Here is an 18,592-nt window from a genome sequence, read left to right on the forward strand (position 1 = left end):
TGCGCGGAGATGATCCGCGAGAGCGACGCAGCCCACGCCAGCCAGGGGGACACCCGCTTGGGACCGGGTGCCGATTGGGGCCTGCGGTGCTACCGCAACGAAGTCTTGATCGAGGTTGCGACCCTCGATGTTTTGGTGGCGCTCGCGCGCCCTCTCTAAAGAGACTCGGGCGTCCTCTCCCGCACGCCTGCGGTTGAGCTCGGCCCAGAGGTCGTTGGTCTGTGCGCCCTTACTGAGGGTGAGCGCACAGACGCCGACATCTCATGTTGGCGCCGGGATGACCGTGGCCTCGACCTGGTCGAGGTAGAATGTGCCATGCCGAGCAGTCGGTCGACGTTGTCCCACCACTGCTTCATGGCCCCCGGTGAGGCCGTGGAGCTTGGAGGGTGACGCAGCAACTCCTTGGCTGCTGACAATGCTCCCGGAGCCGCCCTCGACGGAGTCTGGGATGTCTACGCCGTTGTATGCTGTCGTGCAGCGTGCACAGCAGCAGTGCCCGGCACTGGGCGGTTGGAAACATGTGGCGTGGAAGAAACAGCTTCTTCCTCCACCAGGAAATCCATTGAAGTCTCGACGCGGTGCTCCACGATTTTCACCAACATGCTGAGCGAGGAAACAAGCAAAAACCTAATGCCTAGCCCCCTACCTGGCACGCCAAATGTCGTAGAGGGAATTCTTCGGCCGGGTGGCGGAATGCACCCGCCCTAAATCCTAAGATGAGGAAGGGGCTTAAGTGTTTTGCCTGTCTTGCTAAGCGATCACCGAGCACATGAACACGCGAGGATTTAGAGTGGTTCGGGTCGCCGGAGCGTAATACCCTACTCCACTGTGTGTTGTATTACTGTGGAAGCTTAAGAGTTCATGTCTGAGCTTGGTCAAAAGAGCCCCCCTTTTGTAACGTTGCATGCCTCCCCTTTTATAGCCAAGGGGGGCATGTACAAGGATACTGAGCCCCGACATGTGGGCCCAGGAACATAACAGACGTAGTACTTGGCGCTACTCATGTTTGCTGCTTGAGCAATCTTCTTATGCCCTGGCGTCTGAGATCTGTGTAGCATCTGCGTGCAGGGGAAGCTTCTCGTATAAGGGATGATGAGCATAGTGCGCCACGCGGCACGGGCGCACTGTTTGACAATGGACTGGACAGGTGCACCGTCTGCAGGATGGCCCTGGCGCCGCCTGCCAGTGGAGTGGACAGGACACATTAAATGCTGAGGGGGCACATCGCCTGTCAGCAGGGTGGACAGGCGGCACGTCCTCTCCGCAATAAATGCAGAGACCGCGTGGCCTAGAGGCCTTACGTCAGGCTCCGCCCGTTGGCTTATGTCACGGGCAACAAGCCACGTGGCAGCGTCGGGTCTCTGCCTCAGCGGGGAGCGCAAGCGCATAGGATAAGGCCTGGACACGTGTCAGTACCGGACCCTTGCTTATGCCAGGGTCTCCCCTGTCCTGGGACCTCGTTGTGGCCTGGACCTTACTCGGAGGGATCTGGACCCCATCCAAGGGACCCGACATGCTTACTTGGGAGTCCCGGGCCGTAACCGGGGGTCCGGGTTGTGCGTATAGGGGTCTGGTGCTCCTTTGCGGAGGTCTGGTCCAACTGATACATCCTGGGATGTATCATCTTTTCTCGCCACGTGGTGCCCCTTAAGCGCCCACGTGTGGGGTCGGGTGCTGCTCACCGTGCGGCTAGGGAACGCCGTACGGGCACCGTGTCTTCATACGGTAGTAGGGGGTACCCCTGATTCAGGGTACCGACAGTCGCCAAGCTGGGAAGGCCCTTACAGGATCACATAGGTAATAGCTTACAATGGCTATATCCTAGAAACTTTGCAAGGTGAGGACCTACCCAAGGCGCTAAATGGTCGTTTATTGAAGCAATATCATCCTAATATGTGGCAAGATGTTTAGAAAAACCGATGTTGTCACATCGAGTTGATTCCAGCCTGCACCGGTGCGTTTGGTTCGCTCAGCTTCCAAAAAGGCAAGGGCATGTGTTGAGCACCATTTATGGCACTAGGCATGGCCGGACGGTTCAGCCTGCGGAAGGTCCACCCATAGGTGCGGACGGTCCGCGATAGGATTATATTAGGTAGTTAAACTCCTTTCTCCTCGCATGTTTATCTCTCTAAATTCGTGGGAGTTGTTGGAGAATGCATAGAAACGGGTCAACAATCGAACCAATCAATCAATTTATCATTCATTTACTTTTTATGCCCTATGAGTAGCATTAACTTAGCCTTCTCATCTATGCTTTCACCTTTCTTCGACTCTACGTCATCTAGAGGCGTATTGGATGGCCTGTCAATCCCAAGACAAACTCTCTCCTCCCTGACGAGGTCCCTCCTGGGGGGTTAGATCTAGGTGTTGTTGGCGAACGCCACCGTCTCTACGCACACGCGGACCGTCTGGCCACCTGGCGTGGATTGTCCAGCTTCGGCGCAGAGAAGATCCAGCTCTTGCTACAGGTCGCAGACTGTCCGCGCCTCCACAGAGAGCACCGTCGCCGGTACACCCCGCTAGTGATTGGAGTCCATATTAGCGACAACACCAAACTTTTCTTTTTAATTGCTTTAAAAATAGAGATTGTTATTTTTTTTACCTAGCTAAAGCTGCACACATATTAAGACTAACTGGAAGAGATTCTAAATCCCGAAAAGTGAATCTGAATCTAGAATTTAATTGAATTAACTGTAAAGCAGCTTCACGGGTGGAGTTTGGATTCATCAAGATGTTTGGTACAACTTCATCTTCATCTTACTTTCATTCGGGCCCCACATGTCAACTCTTCCTCTCATGCTTTTCTCCCTTCTCCAGCATCCACCGGACCGGACTGCCCAGGCACGTCGATAGCTGGGGCATGACCTCAGCGTGCACGTCCATCGCTAGGCGGGCATGTCCTCGGCAGCCTCGGTCGGGCGGGCTCACGGTGCTCCACCGATTTGATGAATCTAGGGAATTTATTAGAGTAGTATGAATCTGAGGGATTTGTTGGAGTAACTCCACTAGAGCTGGTGGAGCTACAGACATTTGGGTAAATAAAACATAGATTTGAATCTGATTTTCGTAAACCTGGAGCAGATGGTGCCGGTTCATAAAATTTAACATAAATGATAATAGTGATGATTCACACTTGATTAACAGCAGTAATAAGTTTGAATAGTTTGATATCAATTCCTAGTATAGTATCCGATTACGGTTAGACTTAAACAAACATGATTTAAATCTATTATATTACAAATATGTGAACCAAACGTCACATATATAATATATATTGGTACTGTAACATACTCATATATGTATCCATGACCTCATAACTAAGCTTCACAACTCATGTTAGAAACGTTGGCAGCCTTTTGCTAAACACTTTTCATTCTTTATTTAGAGTTAGTTTAGGATAACTCCATCGACTAAAGATTCATCAAAATTAACTTAATTCTACCAAAAGTTTAGCTCTAGATATAAGAAACTGAAATTCACCAGATTGATGGAGGCCCATCATTTTTATGAATTTCATGAGGTGATCCACCAACTCAAGTGTTGTGGTGTATAATTAGTATTATAATATTAATAGCTAAATCTCTACATCTATAAAGTACCATTTTCCACGGGCACCTAACTATATATTTTTATAGCACACTAATTTAGAGATGCAAATATTATTATATCTTCTATATTTAATGAGATTTAAGAAAGTTTAATTTGCATAAAAAAATTAAAATTATATAGTACTTAGGGTGCTTTTGGTTCATCTTTTCGACATCTACTTCGAAAAAACAGCTTCCCTATAGTACAAAACTGAATGTAACTTGAACCTTGCTTTTGTTGTTTATCCAAGTCCGTCATGTTAATATGTTAATAAAGAGACACGATAAATAGAACTAAAATAGGATTAAAATAATTAAGTGTTATAATAAATAAAATAAAATATTTGTAATAAAAATTGTAAATTATTTTGAAAATTACTAAAATATATTTTTAATAAAAGGTATTACCAATTGTTACATATATTGATTAGGAGATATAGTTGAACATAATGCATATAAACAATATACGGTTTGTTCAGTCGACAACTCATAGCAGTTTCAATCAAAAGATTCAGCTTTTATACAGAGATAACCCACATTAACATTTTCACAGCAGATAACATAAAACATTTTTTTCTCTCACAGCAGATAGCTAAACCAAATGCACCCTGTTCTGCAGCGGCTACGGTTGTAGCTAAAGCACAGCAAGACAATTGTTAGTATGCGTTGCTATCAAAGGTTCAAGTGCGAGAGCTACGCGTACCTTGAACCTGAAGAACCTCCCCATGTCTTTTTTTTTCCCTTCTACCGCCATTAAGTACATTCGTCATTAGTAATACTTTGAGGCGCCTAAGACTTCCAAAGTAAACACTTCACGAGCACTACTCCTTGCTGTCTCCGGCAACAAGACTTTGAGTTGTAATGTATTTTTTCGTTTGGGTGCAGAGGAAACACGAACAGAGAATAGATTCAACTGTGCTTGCAAAGAAAACAAGACCAAAGGATAGATTCAACAGTGCTTTTGCTTTATTGGTTTACGTTAGAGGAGAAGAACGTACCAAAACGTTCTCCCCCTACCCAACCACCCCCAAACCCGTAGAATTCAAAATAAAACCTTACACCTTGTACTAGAAAGAAACCATGGCGACTCTGCATTCCATGGTGACCCTGCTGCTGCTGCCGCTGCTTCTACTCACAGCTCGGCCGGCGTCTTCCTCCTCCTCCATCGACAGGTACGAAAAACACCATGACCGTGAAGCACTGCTGGCACTCAAAGAGGCTCTGATAGGCAGCTCGGGACTACTAAGCTCATGGAACAGCAGCAGCTCCGACGTGTGCCGTTGGGCCGGCGTGACATGCAGCCGCCGGCACGCGGGCAGGGTGGTTGCTCTGAGCCTGCGCCAGAGAAACCTGGGAGGCAGCATCTCCCCTGCCATCGGCAACCTCACCTTCCTCAGGTCGCTCGATCTCTTCGACAACATGCTGTCAGGGGAGATACCGCGCACTATGACACGGCTGCGTCGCCTGAGCTTCCTTGAGCTGGCGTACAACTATCTTGCTGGCGAGATCCCTGAAGGCTTGGCCAACTGCTCCAACCTCGCGTACCTGAGCGTAGAGGTCAATCAGCTTCATGGCGGGATCCCTAGCGGTCTGGGCTTGCTGTCTCGGCTACAAGTCCTGTATGTCGGCGAGAACAGTCTGACAGGGCATGTACCGCCATCGCTCGGCAATCTCTCGGCGCTGCAGAGGCTGGCACTGTATCAGAACAAGCTGGAAGGAGCCATCCCAGAGGGCCTTTCCCGTCTGAGGTATCTCCGGTACATCCAGGCGGCGAGGAACAGCCTCTCCGGCACGATTCCGCCTCGCTTCTTCAACATATCCTCTCTCCAGTACTTCGGTTTCAGCTCAAACAGGCTGCATGGTAGACTGCCACCAGACGCAGGCAGGCACCTGCCGGACCTCCAAGTGCTCCTTCTTGGTGGCATCGGGAACAACTTTTCTGGAACACTCCCGGCTTCCCTCTCCAATGCCACTAAACTACAAGAGCTTGGTCTTGCTCACAACAGCTTCGAAGGAAAGGTGCCGCCTGAGATAGGGAAGCTCTGCCCAGAGAGCGTTCAATTGGGGGGTAACAAGCTGCAAGCTGAGGACGATGCGGACTGGGAGTTCCTTAGACATTTCACCAACTGCACCCGTCTAGCGGTTCTAGATGTCGGTGGCAACGCCCTTGGAGGAGTGCTTCCACGCTTCGTAGCTAACTTCTCTGGGCCGGTGAATACTCTGATCATGGAGAAGAACCGGATGTCTGGATCAATCCCTCTGGGTGTCGGAAGCCTCGTTCACCTTGAAGACCTGGAATTCGGGGGAAACAACCTGCGTGGTGTTATACCTGAGGATATTGGAAGGCTTCGGAACCTCAAGTTTTTCACGCTGGAGGAGAATCTCCTGTCAGGAGGTATACCTACCTCCTTCGGCAACCTCACGCAGCTGCTCAGCCTTTTCCTGTCGAACAATAGGCTCAATGGCTCCATCCCTGAGAACCTTGGGAGCTTGCGCAGGTTAACGTCCATGGCATTGTCCTTCAACAGGCTCACCGGTGCGATCCCCGGAGCATTATTCAGCCTCCCGTCGCTAGCTGATTCATTGCTGCTTTCTCATAACTACCTTTCTGGCGTACTTCCTCCACAAATCGGTAGCCTCAAGCATGCGACAACATTGGATCTGTCAACAAACAACTTATCTGGAGAAGTACCAGGAGCGCTTGGAGACTGTGCAAGTCTAGTATACTTGTATCTGGATGGCAATAGCTTCACTGGGAGCATCCCTCCATCGATTGGTAATCTGAAGGGCTTGAGCACGCTGAATTTCACAAGGAACGGTCTGTCCGGTAGCATCCCTCAGGAGTTGAGCCAGATTCATGGGCTGCAAAGGCTTTGCCTAGCTCACAACAACCTGTCTGGAGCCATTCCACAGCTCCTCCAGAACTCGAGCGCTCTTGTAGAGCTGGATCTCTCCTACAACCATCTGGGCAGCGAGGTGCCCACACACGGGGTGTTCGCTAACATGAGTGGGTTTTCTGCAACTGGAAATGATGGGCTTTGTGGTGGCGTTGCAGAGCTGAAATTGCCTCCGTGTGAGGTCAAGCCACACAGCCACCGGAAGCGGTTGCGACTGAAGATTTTTCTTCCAGCCATTGGCATCGCTATATGTTTATCTCTTCTATTGGTTGCGCTCCTTCTGTTCAAAGGGAGAAAAGGGTCGGACAGGATCAGTGCTACGCGAAACCATTTGTTGGAGAACAAGTATCCGAGAGTTTCATACCTCCAGCTCTTTGAAGCGACGGATGGTTTTGCCCCTGCTAATCTGATAGGAGCTGGAAAATATGGATCTGTTTACAAAGGAAGACTGTCTATCACAGGTGTTGGGGATTCTGTAGTGGCTGTCAAAGTGTTCACTCTTCAGCATCCTGGTTCTTCCAGAAGCTTTTTGGCTGAATGTGAGGCGCTACGGCAAGTGAAACATAGGAACTTGATCAATATTATCACCTGTTGCTCCAGTATAGACCCTAGAGGGAATGACTTCCAAGCTCTAGTGTTCGACTTCATGCCCAGGTACAGCTTGGACAGGTGGCTGCATCCAAGAAGCGATGAGGAGACACACAAGTTGAGTCTAACCCAACTGTTGGACATTGCGACTGATGTAGCAGATGCGCTAGACTATCTTCACAACAGTAGCCGTCCAACAGTGATCCACTGTGATTTGAAGCCTAGCAACATCCTCCTTGGTAGCGACTGGACTGCTTATGTTGCTGACTTTGGGCTTGCAAAGCTGATCAGTGAATCCATGGACCAACCAAATTTGAATATTGGGACTGAAAGCACTATTGGGATACGAGGAACCACTGGATACGTCCCTCCAGGTACGTCCACCATTCAGAAACCACATTTTTTTTCTAGTCAATTAATAAACTGCCTTGATTTGGTGCCCTTACTGTATCATCTGTTTATGGCATTGTCAACTTGTCATAATATTTCCATTCCTGCAGAATATGGAGCAGGTGGTCAAGCATCAGTTGCTGGTGATGCCTACAGCTTTGGGGTCACTCTGCTTGAGATGTTCACCGGGAAAGCACCAACTGATGACATGTTCATAGAAGGCTTGACCCTGCACTTGTTTGCTGAGGCAGGGTTACCTGACAGGGTATCAGAAATCATTGACCCAGAACTTTTCAATGCGGAGCTGTATGACCATGATCCTGAGATGCTCAGTTGCTTAGCTTCTGTGATACGAGTTGGTGTCTCATGTTCAAAGGACAACCCGTCAGAAAGAATGAACATGGAACATGCTGCTGCTCAGCTACACAGAATCAAGGAGTACATTGAAGAAATCCCTTAGGCCATGTTCGTTTGATCCCAAAACCATAAGGATTGAGGGGGATTGAAAGGGATTGGGGAGGATTTTGACTTGTAGGGGATTTAATCCCCCTCAATCCCTATGGATTGGCACAAAACGAACAAGGCCTTAGGGTTTAAATGGGTATAACTTGATGTCCTTTATTTATTTTTCCAATGCAGAGCACTTCTAACAACATCATTACCATTGAGGTGGCCCTTTTGAATGTTATCCTGGCATTCAGATGGGCTTTGTGCAAATATCTGTATCACCACATCAATGGAATAAGAATAGAGCATTGTCAGGTTTACCTACTTGTTCGTAAGCTTTTATTATGCATGTGCAATCTTCGTGGTTCCTGAATGCTCAATTATTATAAGCTGTCCAAAAATAACTTCCAAGATATATACAAATTTCACGTCATCTCATTTTCATCTCCAGTTGTTTTCCCCTTATGCATGGGTTCAACTTCACTTTCCACGGAAGACATTCTGACTAAGTGCTGTTGTACTGCATGTTTGTGTCAGCCCAGACTGCAGAAAGCCATGCAAAACAGATTAGGTGATTGTAAGATGTAGAATTGTAGATACAACCTAGGATCTCTGACAATTCTACTGACAAATGGCTGTCAGAACTTTATCAAGTTCAACTTAAGAGATTAAAATGTGAACATGTGTGGTTATGATTAGAAGTATCTTTTAGTCACATGTGATATTGTGATGCCTCTACAAACCAAGGAAAACAAAAACAGATGAGACATAATGGACAAACCATCAGTCCCCAGGTTTCTGATACACTGTGCTTTCACGAACCCAATCCGAGTGCATGATCAGGTTTACAAAAAAAAATCATTCATGAATCTAGTGGTCAGTCTATCAAATTGTTCCATCATCTTAGAATAACACCTAATAACAAAGCTAAATAACTTGTCATGCTGGGAAAGTATAAGCTACTGCAAGCTTTTATGCACAATTTGTGCCCATGGCCCACAATGAGGATAATCACGCAAAAAAAAATACAAGTTGCTAACTGATGATGTACTCCCTCTGTCTGTTTGACTTTTTTAGATACATTGTTTTTTATATACATCTAGACATAATGTATATCTAAGTGCATAGCAAAAGCCACAAGTCTAGAAAAATCAAAACATATTATAATTTCGAACAGAGAGAGTAACATCTAAACAAATTCTAGCATAGCTAGGAATTTGTAAGACCTGGACTGCAGGCTGCAGCTGTAATATTCAAGCATACATACTACCCCACCAAAACAAGCTTTACATATATGCAATCAGTTAAAGTATTGTGATCAGTTAAACATTCAGACACCACCACATGAGGCGGTATAATGGATCAGGTTTTCCTCTGCACTATATGCAAATTAAAGTAGAGATTTCACAATGCAAGTGCTTGCTAACATCAGTATATAGACCAGTTTTTTATGTACAAAAAATTGACTAGAACTTTTTCAGAGTGACATACATATGCCAATAAAAAGGTTTGGTATACAAGGCCATAGTGTACAAAAGATATATAAATCACCAAAGTTATCGCCTAGACCCTAGATAAATACATATATATCTCCAAAATAATGCCCAACCATGGCTGGCAGAGAGAACATGTGACTATTTAGAGTAGGACATGGAAATTTAGCACTGCGCAGCCGTCAGCTTCATAAAATAGTAGCTCAAAAGCAACAGCTTTATGACTATTTGCAGCCACACAAATTCCACTTTCGACTAGGCTGACAAAAAAAGAAGATCCCACCCCCACCCAAAGTGGTGGAGAACAATTGAAGCTGCAACTGTAACTATGAGAGATGCAGTTTCATTGCCATAATGAGGGATGTATACAAAGAAGTCACCAGACATCGCACTCTTTTTGTGAGAGTCCTGTGCCCTATATATAGGATGAAAAGAACATAAATGGAAGGATTCAATCCGAACAAAAGGCGATTGTTAGCTATGCTCGTGTAATGGATATTAATAGAACTCAAATAGCATCTGTAGCTAACATCTTAGTTGTGTCCTAGGAGTTTTACTGTTACTGCCCTTTTTGTAAGAGATGTAAATTTCTCCAGAATCACACTTTGTCCAAGCTAATCAATTATTGAATACTATGCTAATCAATTATTGAATACTATGCTGATTTCATAATATATGCCTGAATGAAACATCAAAAGGAATGCTAATTTAACGTGTTTGGTGTTTGCACAGTGCACACGATTTAAAAAGTGCCCAATGCAAATACGTGAGTAAGTGAGTAACATGGGAGCGAACTTTTTTTCCTCGAATAAAAAAAACATGGCAGTGAACTCGGTGACTGGGTTGAGCTAATTTCCATATGAGTCCACTAGACTCAGTCATACAGTAAATCACAATTTCCCCATTCAGCTTGCATACCGACCAGCGTTACTTCACGTACTGAATAACGAGAAACCCACCGACCTCATTGTCGGAAACCGGCTACGCATCGTCGATGATCTCCATGCCGCAGATGTCACACCCTCTCCCGTCCTGCACAAACAAATGGAGGGCAGGGGACTAGGGTTTAGGGGTCTGGTGAGCAATGGCGGGATAGCTTGCCTTGAGGTAGGCGCGGGCTAGGGGTAGGGAGGCGAAGTGGCGGAGGCGCGAGGTGGTGCCGTGGCTGCCGGAGGCGCTGACGTCGCGGCGGCCGACGTCGACGACAACCACCTCCACGACGCCGAACGCCGCCTCAGCGTCCCCACGTTGCGGACCACCGCGACGCTCTCGGCTCTACACCGCCGCCGCCGCCGCGTCTGTGTCAGTGACCAGATGTGTCACGTCAGGACACTGACAAAGAAGACTGGTTGAGCACAGCAATGCGGTTCGCGAGGTATCGCTCTGAATCCCTGGTGGCGAGGTCGTTGGGAGGCGCCGAGGCGGGGTTCTCTCTGATCTGCGGGAATCACTCTCACTAGCGAAAATCCGTCACTGACAAAGTAGCTGGCATTGCATTTTGTATGCCATTTCACCTCCTATTGACAAATAGTTAATTTTGCCGACTGAGAAATAGCTTTGGCTGTTGTGGAATTCGACGATGATCAATCTAAAAAGCTGCCTCCTAATGCAATTGAGAACTTGCAAAGCGAGAACGAATGTGTTCAGTCATCCAGTACACCTTCCACGGTTCTACCGGTCAGGATTTATGACCATGCTATACCTCTCTCTCTCTGTATATAACTTATTCGTTGTGGCTTGATGTGGTTTTAATACAACTACGACTATGGCTGAAAATAATACTTTGACTCGGGTAATTGTCAACCACTATGTAGACATGTATAAGATTAACTCTAACAAGTAACTCCAAAGGGTTCTGTACTCTTAATTTAAAGGATATGGTTGTTCTCTACGTACCCAACAACGTTCTCTAAACGGTCCTCTAAATTTAGAGAATACTGCTGTATCCTCTATATATAGAGTTTTTATCTCCTCTGCTCTATCCATTTTCATACTTTAAACAATAGATTTAGTCAAACTAAAATATGTACATTTGAGAGTGATAAATACGTATGCACAAAAATTAAAAGTAAAATATATCTATAATATCGTTATTTATGTATAAAGTGTGAGATATAGAGGATGTTACTGAAGATGAAGATATGGAGGAGAGAATCTTTAAGAAGAGACGGTAAATGAATGATATAGAGGATGAACACGAGTACCTTGAAAACAATCGTTTGTTGGGCGTGGACCTCTACGTGTGCATCTCACGTTTCTGGCGGGATCTTCTCCTCCTACGCCAGTACCAGTACACACGACCACCCCAAAATTAGATTCAAAATCTCTCTCTTCCTGCCATTCTGGGTCCTCAGAAACGGGCGCGTCTCCTCCCCTCTCGCACCTGCTCCTCCCGTGACAGCGACGGCGACGAGGTACGTGTGGATTCCCCATCCCCAGGAGATGAACTTTCCCCTACCCTTACTTGCTTTGCAAGCTTCGACTGCTCCTCTTAATCGCGCCGATCCGCGCTGCATTCGCGGCGCTCGGTTGGTTAGTTTCGCTGGACATCAAATCGCTGGCGGGAATTGGGGTCAGGGGGAGCGAATTCAGATGGGACGCGTTATTTATTTGGCTTGCTGTGTCCCTCGACCGATTGAAGCGTATTATTGGGTTCGATTGTGAGTTTACCGCGCGAAATGGGGGCTTCGTTGGACGCAGGCATTCGGAAAATTGGCGTTCCTGGAGCAATCCGATTGCGAGCACTCTGGGAAGCATCGACGATCGGGAATTATTGAACTGCCACTACGTTGTGACATACATACAAGAGGGTTATGGAGTGTTACCTGACAGATATCTAGCTTTATGTCCCGGAGGTCTACCATGTACCCTTTTTTTAATAAGTTAAGTGATGAATTAGTATAGGGAGACACACGCTTTTCATCGATTTGAACAAGCCTTATGGCAAAATACCAAAAAAATGTTATATAGATTTTGGATTGGACTCATTAAAGACACATACAACAATGTTGTGACTAGTGTTCAAACAAGTGATAGAAACACAAATAACTTCTTAATTAGAATAGGGTTACGTCAAAGATCAGCTTTGAGTCCTTTTTTTTTGGTCTTGGTAATGGTCTAATGGATGAGGTCATTTCTTGGTATATGCTTTTTACATACGATATAGTGCTAGTTAATGAAAGCCGTGCAGAGTAAATATGAAACTAGAGTTATGGCGGGAGACTACAGTCCAAAGGTTTTAGACTCAATAAAACTAAAACCGAGTATATAAGATGTGATTTTAACACTACTATACATGAGGAACTAGATGTTAATTTGGAAGGTCAAAACCGACTCCAGTGTACAAATGATTTCCCCCCATATCCAATTTTATTTGAATTTTTATGATTAGAGCTGTTGCTTCTCCTATGATTCCTTGCTTGTTGGTGCCATCAAATATTACAGCATGTCATGACAAGCAAGTTAAATACATTAAAACAATTGTATTCTATCCATGACACGCCAAAAAACACCTTCTTGTTAGATTTATCATGCAGAAGCTAAATCTGAAACTCCTAAGTTAGACAACTATAAAAATACATTTATGTGTATCATAAATAGAAAATTTTCTTTCCCTTTTTATTTTATTTTACAGGTTGGGCATTTAGAAACTAAAAACTCTGAGTGCCAGTTTAGATTATCTGCCACTTAAAAGAGTTCTATGTGTACTCTGAATCTGCAAACTGTGATCAGCTAGTCTGATTTAAATTAATCTCTATGTCAGGGTCACTGAGATACTAATGACAGCTATTAACAGTGTGACACTCTAGAACTCAGTTAGAATTTCTAGCTAGAAATGTTGTAACCAGGAAGAAACTCAATGGTGCAGGGTTCAAGGGATGACTAGGGGCGCAGGTCTATGGAGGTAACTTCAAGGTGAGAACCACTCAGGCCTTGTTTAGTTATTCCTATACCTCATGGATTAGAAAAAAAATATAAAAGATTTTGATTAGATATAGATCTAAACCCACTCAATCTCCTCCAATCCATATGGATGAAGAGGGAACCGAACGGGCCCTAAGGGGAGATTTTTAGTCCAGGAAGTGTTCCAGCATATGGGATTTAATGAAACTACACCACATATCTGCTGCATTTAATCTGTGATGAATACACATGGAAATATGAATTATTAACACAGATGCTCGTGAAATCGACAGAAAAGTTCAGCACATAACTGAGAAAACCAGCAGAGGAAGGGAACATTGGTAGAATACTTCAGACCATTTCCCCTTTCCTGTTCTACTTTTTTTCCCCATTACCTTGCAACTGCATCAGTGGCAATCAATAATATGCAGTATTTGAACACAGAACCAGCCAGACTGACTTTTATATTTTCCCCCACCATCAATTGTAGTTAATAAGATGCTGCATTTGGGTGCCCAATTAGCCATACAAAGCTCTTGCTTGATCCAGAGGTCTGTGATGTCTTCATTTTCGCTATGGTTACCTACAGTTGGTCAAGCACTCACATCTGCCCTTAGCCTGAAAAAATGTTGTGACGATCTGGTTTTAGGCACATGATCTGTCACTAGCCCATCAAAATTCTACCATGCTATGGACACTGGCTGGTGGTTCAACTTGATCTGTGCCCTCTACAGTAGAGTGGAATTTGTTAAAGCAGAACCAGATCCCGTCATTTTGAACCATAAAAAAGACACGAGTGTTCCGTGGTAGGTTTATATGCCCTGATTGTTTGTTAGGTCTATATGCGCTGATTGTCGAACGGAAAGGTTGCAAAGGGAGTCAGGCAACAAAGAAATGAGAACGATTGATGTTTTTCTTCGCCGTTGATACTTTGTCAAAGTATTCCTTTTTTTTCTTCTGCCAAAGATTAAACGGTGCTCTTAGTCCTTGTTCGCACCTTGCATTTTCTCCCTGTCTCTTCTACCCTGGTTGCCGGCGTCTGTGATCTGGACGAGCTGCCGTCGCCTGGAGCCCAGAGAGAAGAGAAAGTGACCGAATTCATGGGGAGAAATCGAACCGAGGCTTCCGTACAGTCCAAGCTAATAAGGGGGAGAAGACTGAAGACTTGATCCCAAAAGCTTTGCCTACCTTTGGTGGGAGACCAGAGAAAACTGGGGTACACGGCTGGACTGGACCTGCAGGTCCCTAGGTTTTGCATAGAACGACGTGAAGTGTGGTTGGGATCACGGGTTCGATCAATTGGCAGTCTTACGTTGACGCTATCAGTGGTAGCTGACATCAATCTGGCCGGCCTTTGTGAGTTTTAAACTGGATTCTGTTGTCCTTGGGGAAGGTTAGGCCCAGTGGCGGGCCCAGGATTTAGAAGGCGGGTATTCAAAAAAAATTATGATAAATTTTTTTCTAGACATAAAGCTTGTTTATTAGCATATATGTAGTTAATTATATATAATCTATAATTAAGTACACACAATATAGTCATAACCGATCCAATAACTAGTATACTAAACTCAAATTACATACAACTATTTAAAAAAATTCAAATCGAAATGCACCAGGGGCTATTGCTCGGTTATTGACTAGATACTTATCATATTTGGCTCTTTCCAATCGCTAATGCTTCACATTGTTGCTAATGTCCCACCAAGACCTAACAGCTCTTCCTTGGTACGACAATAAGGTTTGAAGGTTTTTTGCCGTGAGATACTAAAATGGGTTATATCACTCCATTGGATCTCATTGGACACAATCATACAACAATTTATTGGGCTAGGTGGGTATGGGAAGTAGCAAGGAGATTAGAAATATTTTGGTCTAAGTTAATAGAAATTCCTCCACTTATTTGATTCATTTCTTATTTCCTATGTATACATACTATATATATGTATATGTTGTTTTTGTCAAAATAATGGGTATTCAATTGAATACCATTGAATTGAGCCAGGCTCGCCCCTGGTTAGGCCTACCTGATCCATCTCCTCCATACCATAATTGCTTTGCCGAAGGCTTTGCTTTTGCATGATTCATGTTGCATGTTTTTCTGTTTGCACCAGACCTGCATATACATTGCATCGCTCCATGCATCAGCTCTATGGAAGCGGAAACCGTTTCGCCGTCCCGCGGTGCCGGGGGCAGGAGCGCGGCTGCTTCTTGTGGCACCTTGCGGTGCCCATCCACCGACTCCTTGACACACACGGGAGACAAGGCAGCCCGCAGCCTCCGTGATCACGTGGCAGGCACGGGCAATACTTTTTTTCCTCTCTCTCTCTCTCTCCAGCGAGCAGCTCAGCTGACCACCTTATATGAAAGGAAACTAAACTTAAACTTGCATTTTGGAAAGTTAACATCATCGCGTACTTGGGTTATCAATATACAATTCATTTATTTTATATGTCATGAAGACAGTGAAGGATCTCAATTGGAGTTGACAAAACTTGCAGCAATATTTTTCTTCTTGGTGGCGGCGGCGGGCGGTAATCATAATTCAGAGCTGTTAATCTCCAGTCCCGCTCATTTGCTTGCAGTGAAAGGCTTGGCTTGTTTGCAGCAGCCTCCCTCCATGGCTCCAGCTGGTGATCGGAGCGCCGCCGCCCGGAACCCCACAAAATAAAACAGCTCGTCGGTGCCCCACCCCACCCACCATCTCCTCCTCACCGGCTTTATATATGCACGCGCCGCGCACCCCGGCGCCAGCTACCCATGCCATGTCACACGACACGGCATCGCACGTCCACCACCACCCCGCCGCAGCAGAAGACCCCGGCGGCAGCGAGTGCCGGTTCTGCGAGATGACGCGGCAGCACCATCCTCAGTGCGCGCGGCGGCTGCCGAAGCGCATCATCCTGGTGCGGCACGGCGAGAGCCAGGGGAACCTGGACATGTCGGCCTACACCACCACGCCCGACTACCGCATCCCGCTGACAGCGCTGGGAGTCGAGCAGGCGCGCGCCGCGGGGCACCGCATCCGCGACGTGGTGGCGGCTGGCGGCGGCAACTGGAAGGTCTACTTCTACGTGTCCCCCTACGCGCGCACCCGGGCCACGCTGCGCGAGGTGGGCCGCGCCTTCCCGCGGGACCGCGTCATCGGCGCCCGCGAGGAGTGCCGCGTCCGGGAGCAGGACTTCGGCAACTTCCAGGTGGAGGAGCGCATGCGCGCCGTCAAGGAGACGCGCCAGCGCTTCGGCCGCTTCTTCTTCAGATTCCCCGAGGGCGAGTCCGCCGCCGACGTCTTCGACCGCGTCGCCAGTACGATCATCCGAGCCGAGCCATCTGCTCTTCCTTCGTCTCCTCCACCACTGACGACGACACATGAATCCACCCATGGGTGATGCGTACGTTGCGCAGGCTTCCTGGAGTCGCTGTGGCGGGACATCGACATGGGGCGGCTGGACCAGGACCCCAGCTGCGAGACCAACCTGGTGATCGTCTCCCACGGCCTCACCTCGCGGGTGTTCCTCATGAAGTGGTTCAAGTGGACGGTGGCCCAGTTCGACCGCCTCAACAACTTCGACAACTGCGAGTTCAGGGTCATGCAGCTGGGCCCCGGCGGGGAGTACTCCCTCCTCGTGCACCACACCAAGGAGGAGCTGCAGCAGTGGGGCATGTCGCCGGAGATGATCGCCGACCAGCAGTGGCGAGCCACAGCCAGCCGCCGCAACTGGGCCGAGGAGTTCTCCTCCTTCGTCGACACCTTCTTCCAGGACCCCAACGACTCGTCGGACGAGGAACAAGAAGCACAAGACAAGGAGACGAACCTGCTGCTGGACCTGGAGTAACTACAACTATTCATCCGCCCACACCCTGTTTATTTCTTTCTTTCAATGCCTCTTTGAAATTGTTTCCATTGGATTTGGATGACGCTTTCTGTTGCTGCTAGTAGGGGGGAAGAGCAGAGCAGGGAGGTATGGTGTATTCATCAGTCATTGCTGATCTCTTTCTTCCTCAGCAGAGTCATTGCTAGCTGGAAAACTGACAAAGCTCGCAGTGCTTGGCTGTCTTTAACAGTTAACTAGTAGAATAAAGATGACTTTTTTTTAATTTGCGGCTTTCTTCATTAATTATTTATATAATCAAGATCCTTTCATACTTCATACAGCACAGGGTACGTTGGCATTCTAATAACAACATTTTCTGAAAAAGACAGAGTGCTGGATGCTATATATATATGTCTGTGCATCTTGTATGCTAGCGAACAGTACTAGCAGTACCGTTTTTTCATCATCAGACACTTGTCACGATGCAAACGCAGAGATTCTTCTGCATGCGGCTGGCAGGCAGCAAAGCAGACTCGATTATCCAAACAATCTCGTGCAAATAAAGCAGCACAAAGGCTACCTGTCCCAAGCTGCGCTTTTGGTGATTTTTTTTAAGTCTAGAGGGGAGTACCCCTACTGTAAATTTTGTATTAAGATGGTTAATTACAATAGAGTGAAGAGTCAAAATCTACAGCTAGTTACAAGGGTATCAGATGAGAGGGGGTAGAGAATTAAGGCACTAAAAAATTAAATGCGTCTATGATGAAGCCAATCTGGAATTGAGGTGTCATATTTTTCTCTTGCTCTGTGGATAACCAAGAGCAGTTCTTTTTTGAACTTATTTTTGCAATGTTGAACTGTTGGGTCCTGATTTTCAAAGATCCATCCATTCCGACATTTCCAGATGCTCTATGTCATTATGATGATTACTTCCATGAAGAAAGGCACATTAAGTTGCTGCTTTAGATTAGCGAACGCTGCTTCTTCTGGCTGAGCAATTCTAGGAGGATTAATGCCAATGGGGTTCCAGGATGCTTTTGTAAAGTTGCATCTGAGAAATAGATGATAGAGGGTTTCCTCCTTTTGCTAAATGCACTTTTCACATGTATATGATTCCAGTGCCATATTTTTTCTTCGAAGCATACTCCTGTTGTTAAGTCTATCTTTGAGCCACAACCAGAAGAAGACTTTATGCTTGGGTTGACATTTGTTTTTCCAAAGCCACCTATAAATAATGTGAACATTGGAGTGGCCAATTCGTTGCCTGTAAGCTTCTGCGTTGAGTAGACCACTGATCCTCAGATATAAGTCCATCTATCTTTTGTGTTAGTTAGGTTGACGCTTGTCCTAGATTTCACTAAGGTCCAAATATTGCTCATAAGCTTGCTCTGAGAGAGGTAATTGGAATATTTGAAATAGATGGTATTTTTGTCTAACCTCAGCTATAGAAAGTTTTGTGTCATTTGCAAATGAGA

At 46.1% G+C, this 18,592-nt stretch overlaps 1 protein-coding gene and 1 long non-coding RNA gene across 8 annotated transcripts; one reads left to right on the forward strand and one right to left on the reverse strand.

The window, feature by feature from the left end:
- Positions 1–4,491: 4,491 nt before the first annotated feature.
- Positions 4,492–11,085, reverse strand: LOC103641370 (uncharacterized). Its single transcript, XR_560276.3, has 3 exons — positions 10,366–11,085; positions 6,849–8,452; positions 4,492–6,764 (listed from the first exon to the last, which is right to left on the reverse strand). It is a non-coding gene; the product is annotated as an uncharacterized lncRNA (long non-coding RNA).
- A 539-nt stretch (positions 11,086–11,624) lies between these two features.
- LOC100280403 (Phosphoglycerate mutase-like protein AT74H) lies at positions 11,625–18,225 on the forward strand. Of its 7 annotated transcripts, none has more exons than XM_020545021.3 (5): positions 11,625–11,816; positions 13,271–13,317; positions 15,417–15,836; positions 15,911–16,608; positions 16,708–18,225. In XM_020545021.3, exons 4-5 carry the CDS (start codon positions 16,029–16,031, stop codon positions 17,136–17,138), a joined length of 1,011 nt encoding a protein of 336 aa, XP_020400610.1. In that variant the 5' UTR covers positions 11,625–11,816; positions 13,271–13,317; positions 15,417–15,836; positions 15,911–16,028; the 3' UTR covers positions 17,139–18,225.
- Positions 18,226–18,592: the final 367 nt, after the last annotated feature.

This window comes from Zea mays, chromosome 10 (assembly GCF_902167145.1).
Source record: "Zea mays cultivar B73 chromosome 10, Zm-B73-REFERENCE-NAM-5.0, whole genome shotgun sequence".
Lineage (NCBI taxonomy): Eukaryota > Viridiplantae > Streptophyta > Magnoliopsida > Poales > Poaceae > Zea > Zea mays.

What these genes read in the sequence shown, in the direction of transcription:
- LOC100280403 (XM_023301135.2), top strand. Translation starts at nt 16,029, where the DNA reads ATGCACGCGCCGCGCACCCCGGCGCCAGCTACCCATGCCATGTCACAC. An exon ending in CGTCTTCGACCGCGTCGCCA is followed by an intron (nt 16,609 to 16,707) that starts GTACGATCATCC and finishes TACGTTGCGCAG; the next exon opens with GCTTCCTGGAGTCGCTGTGG.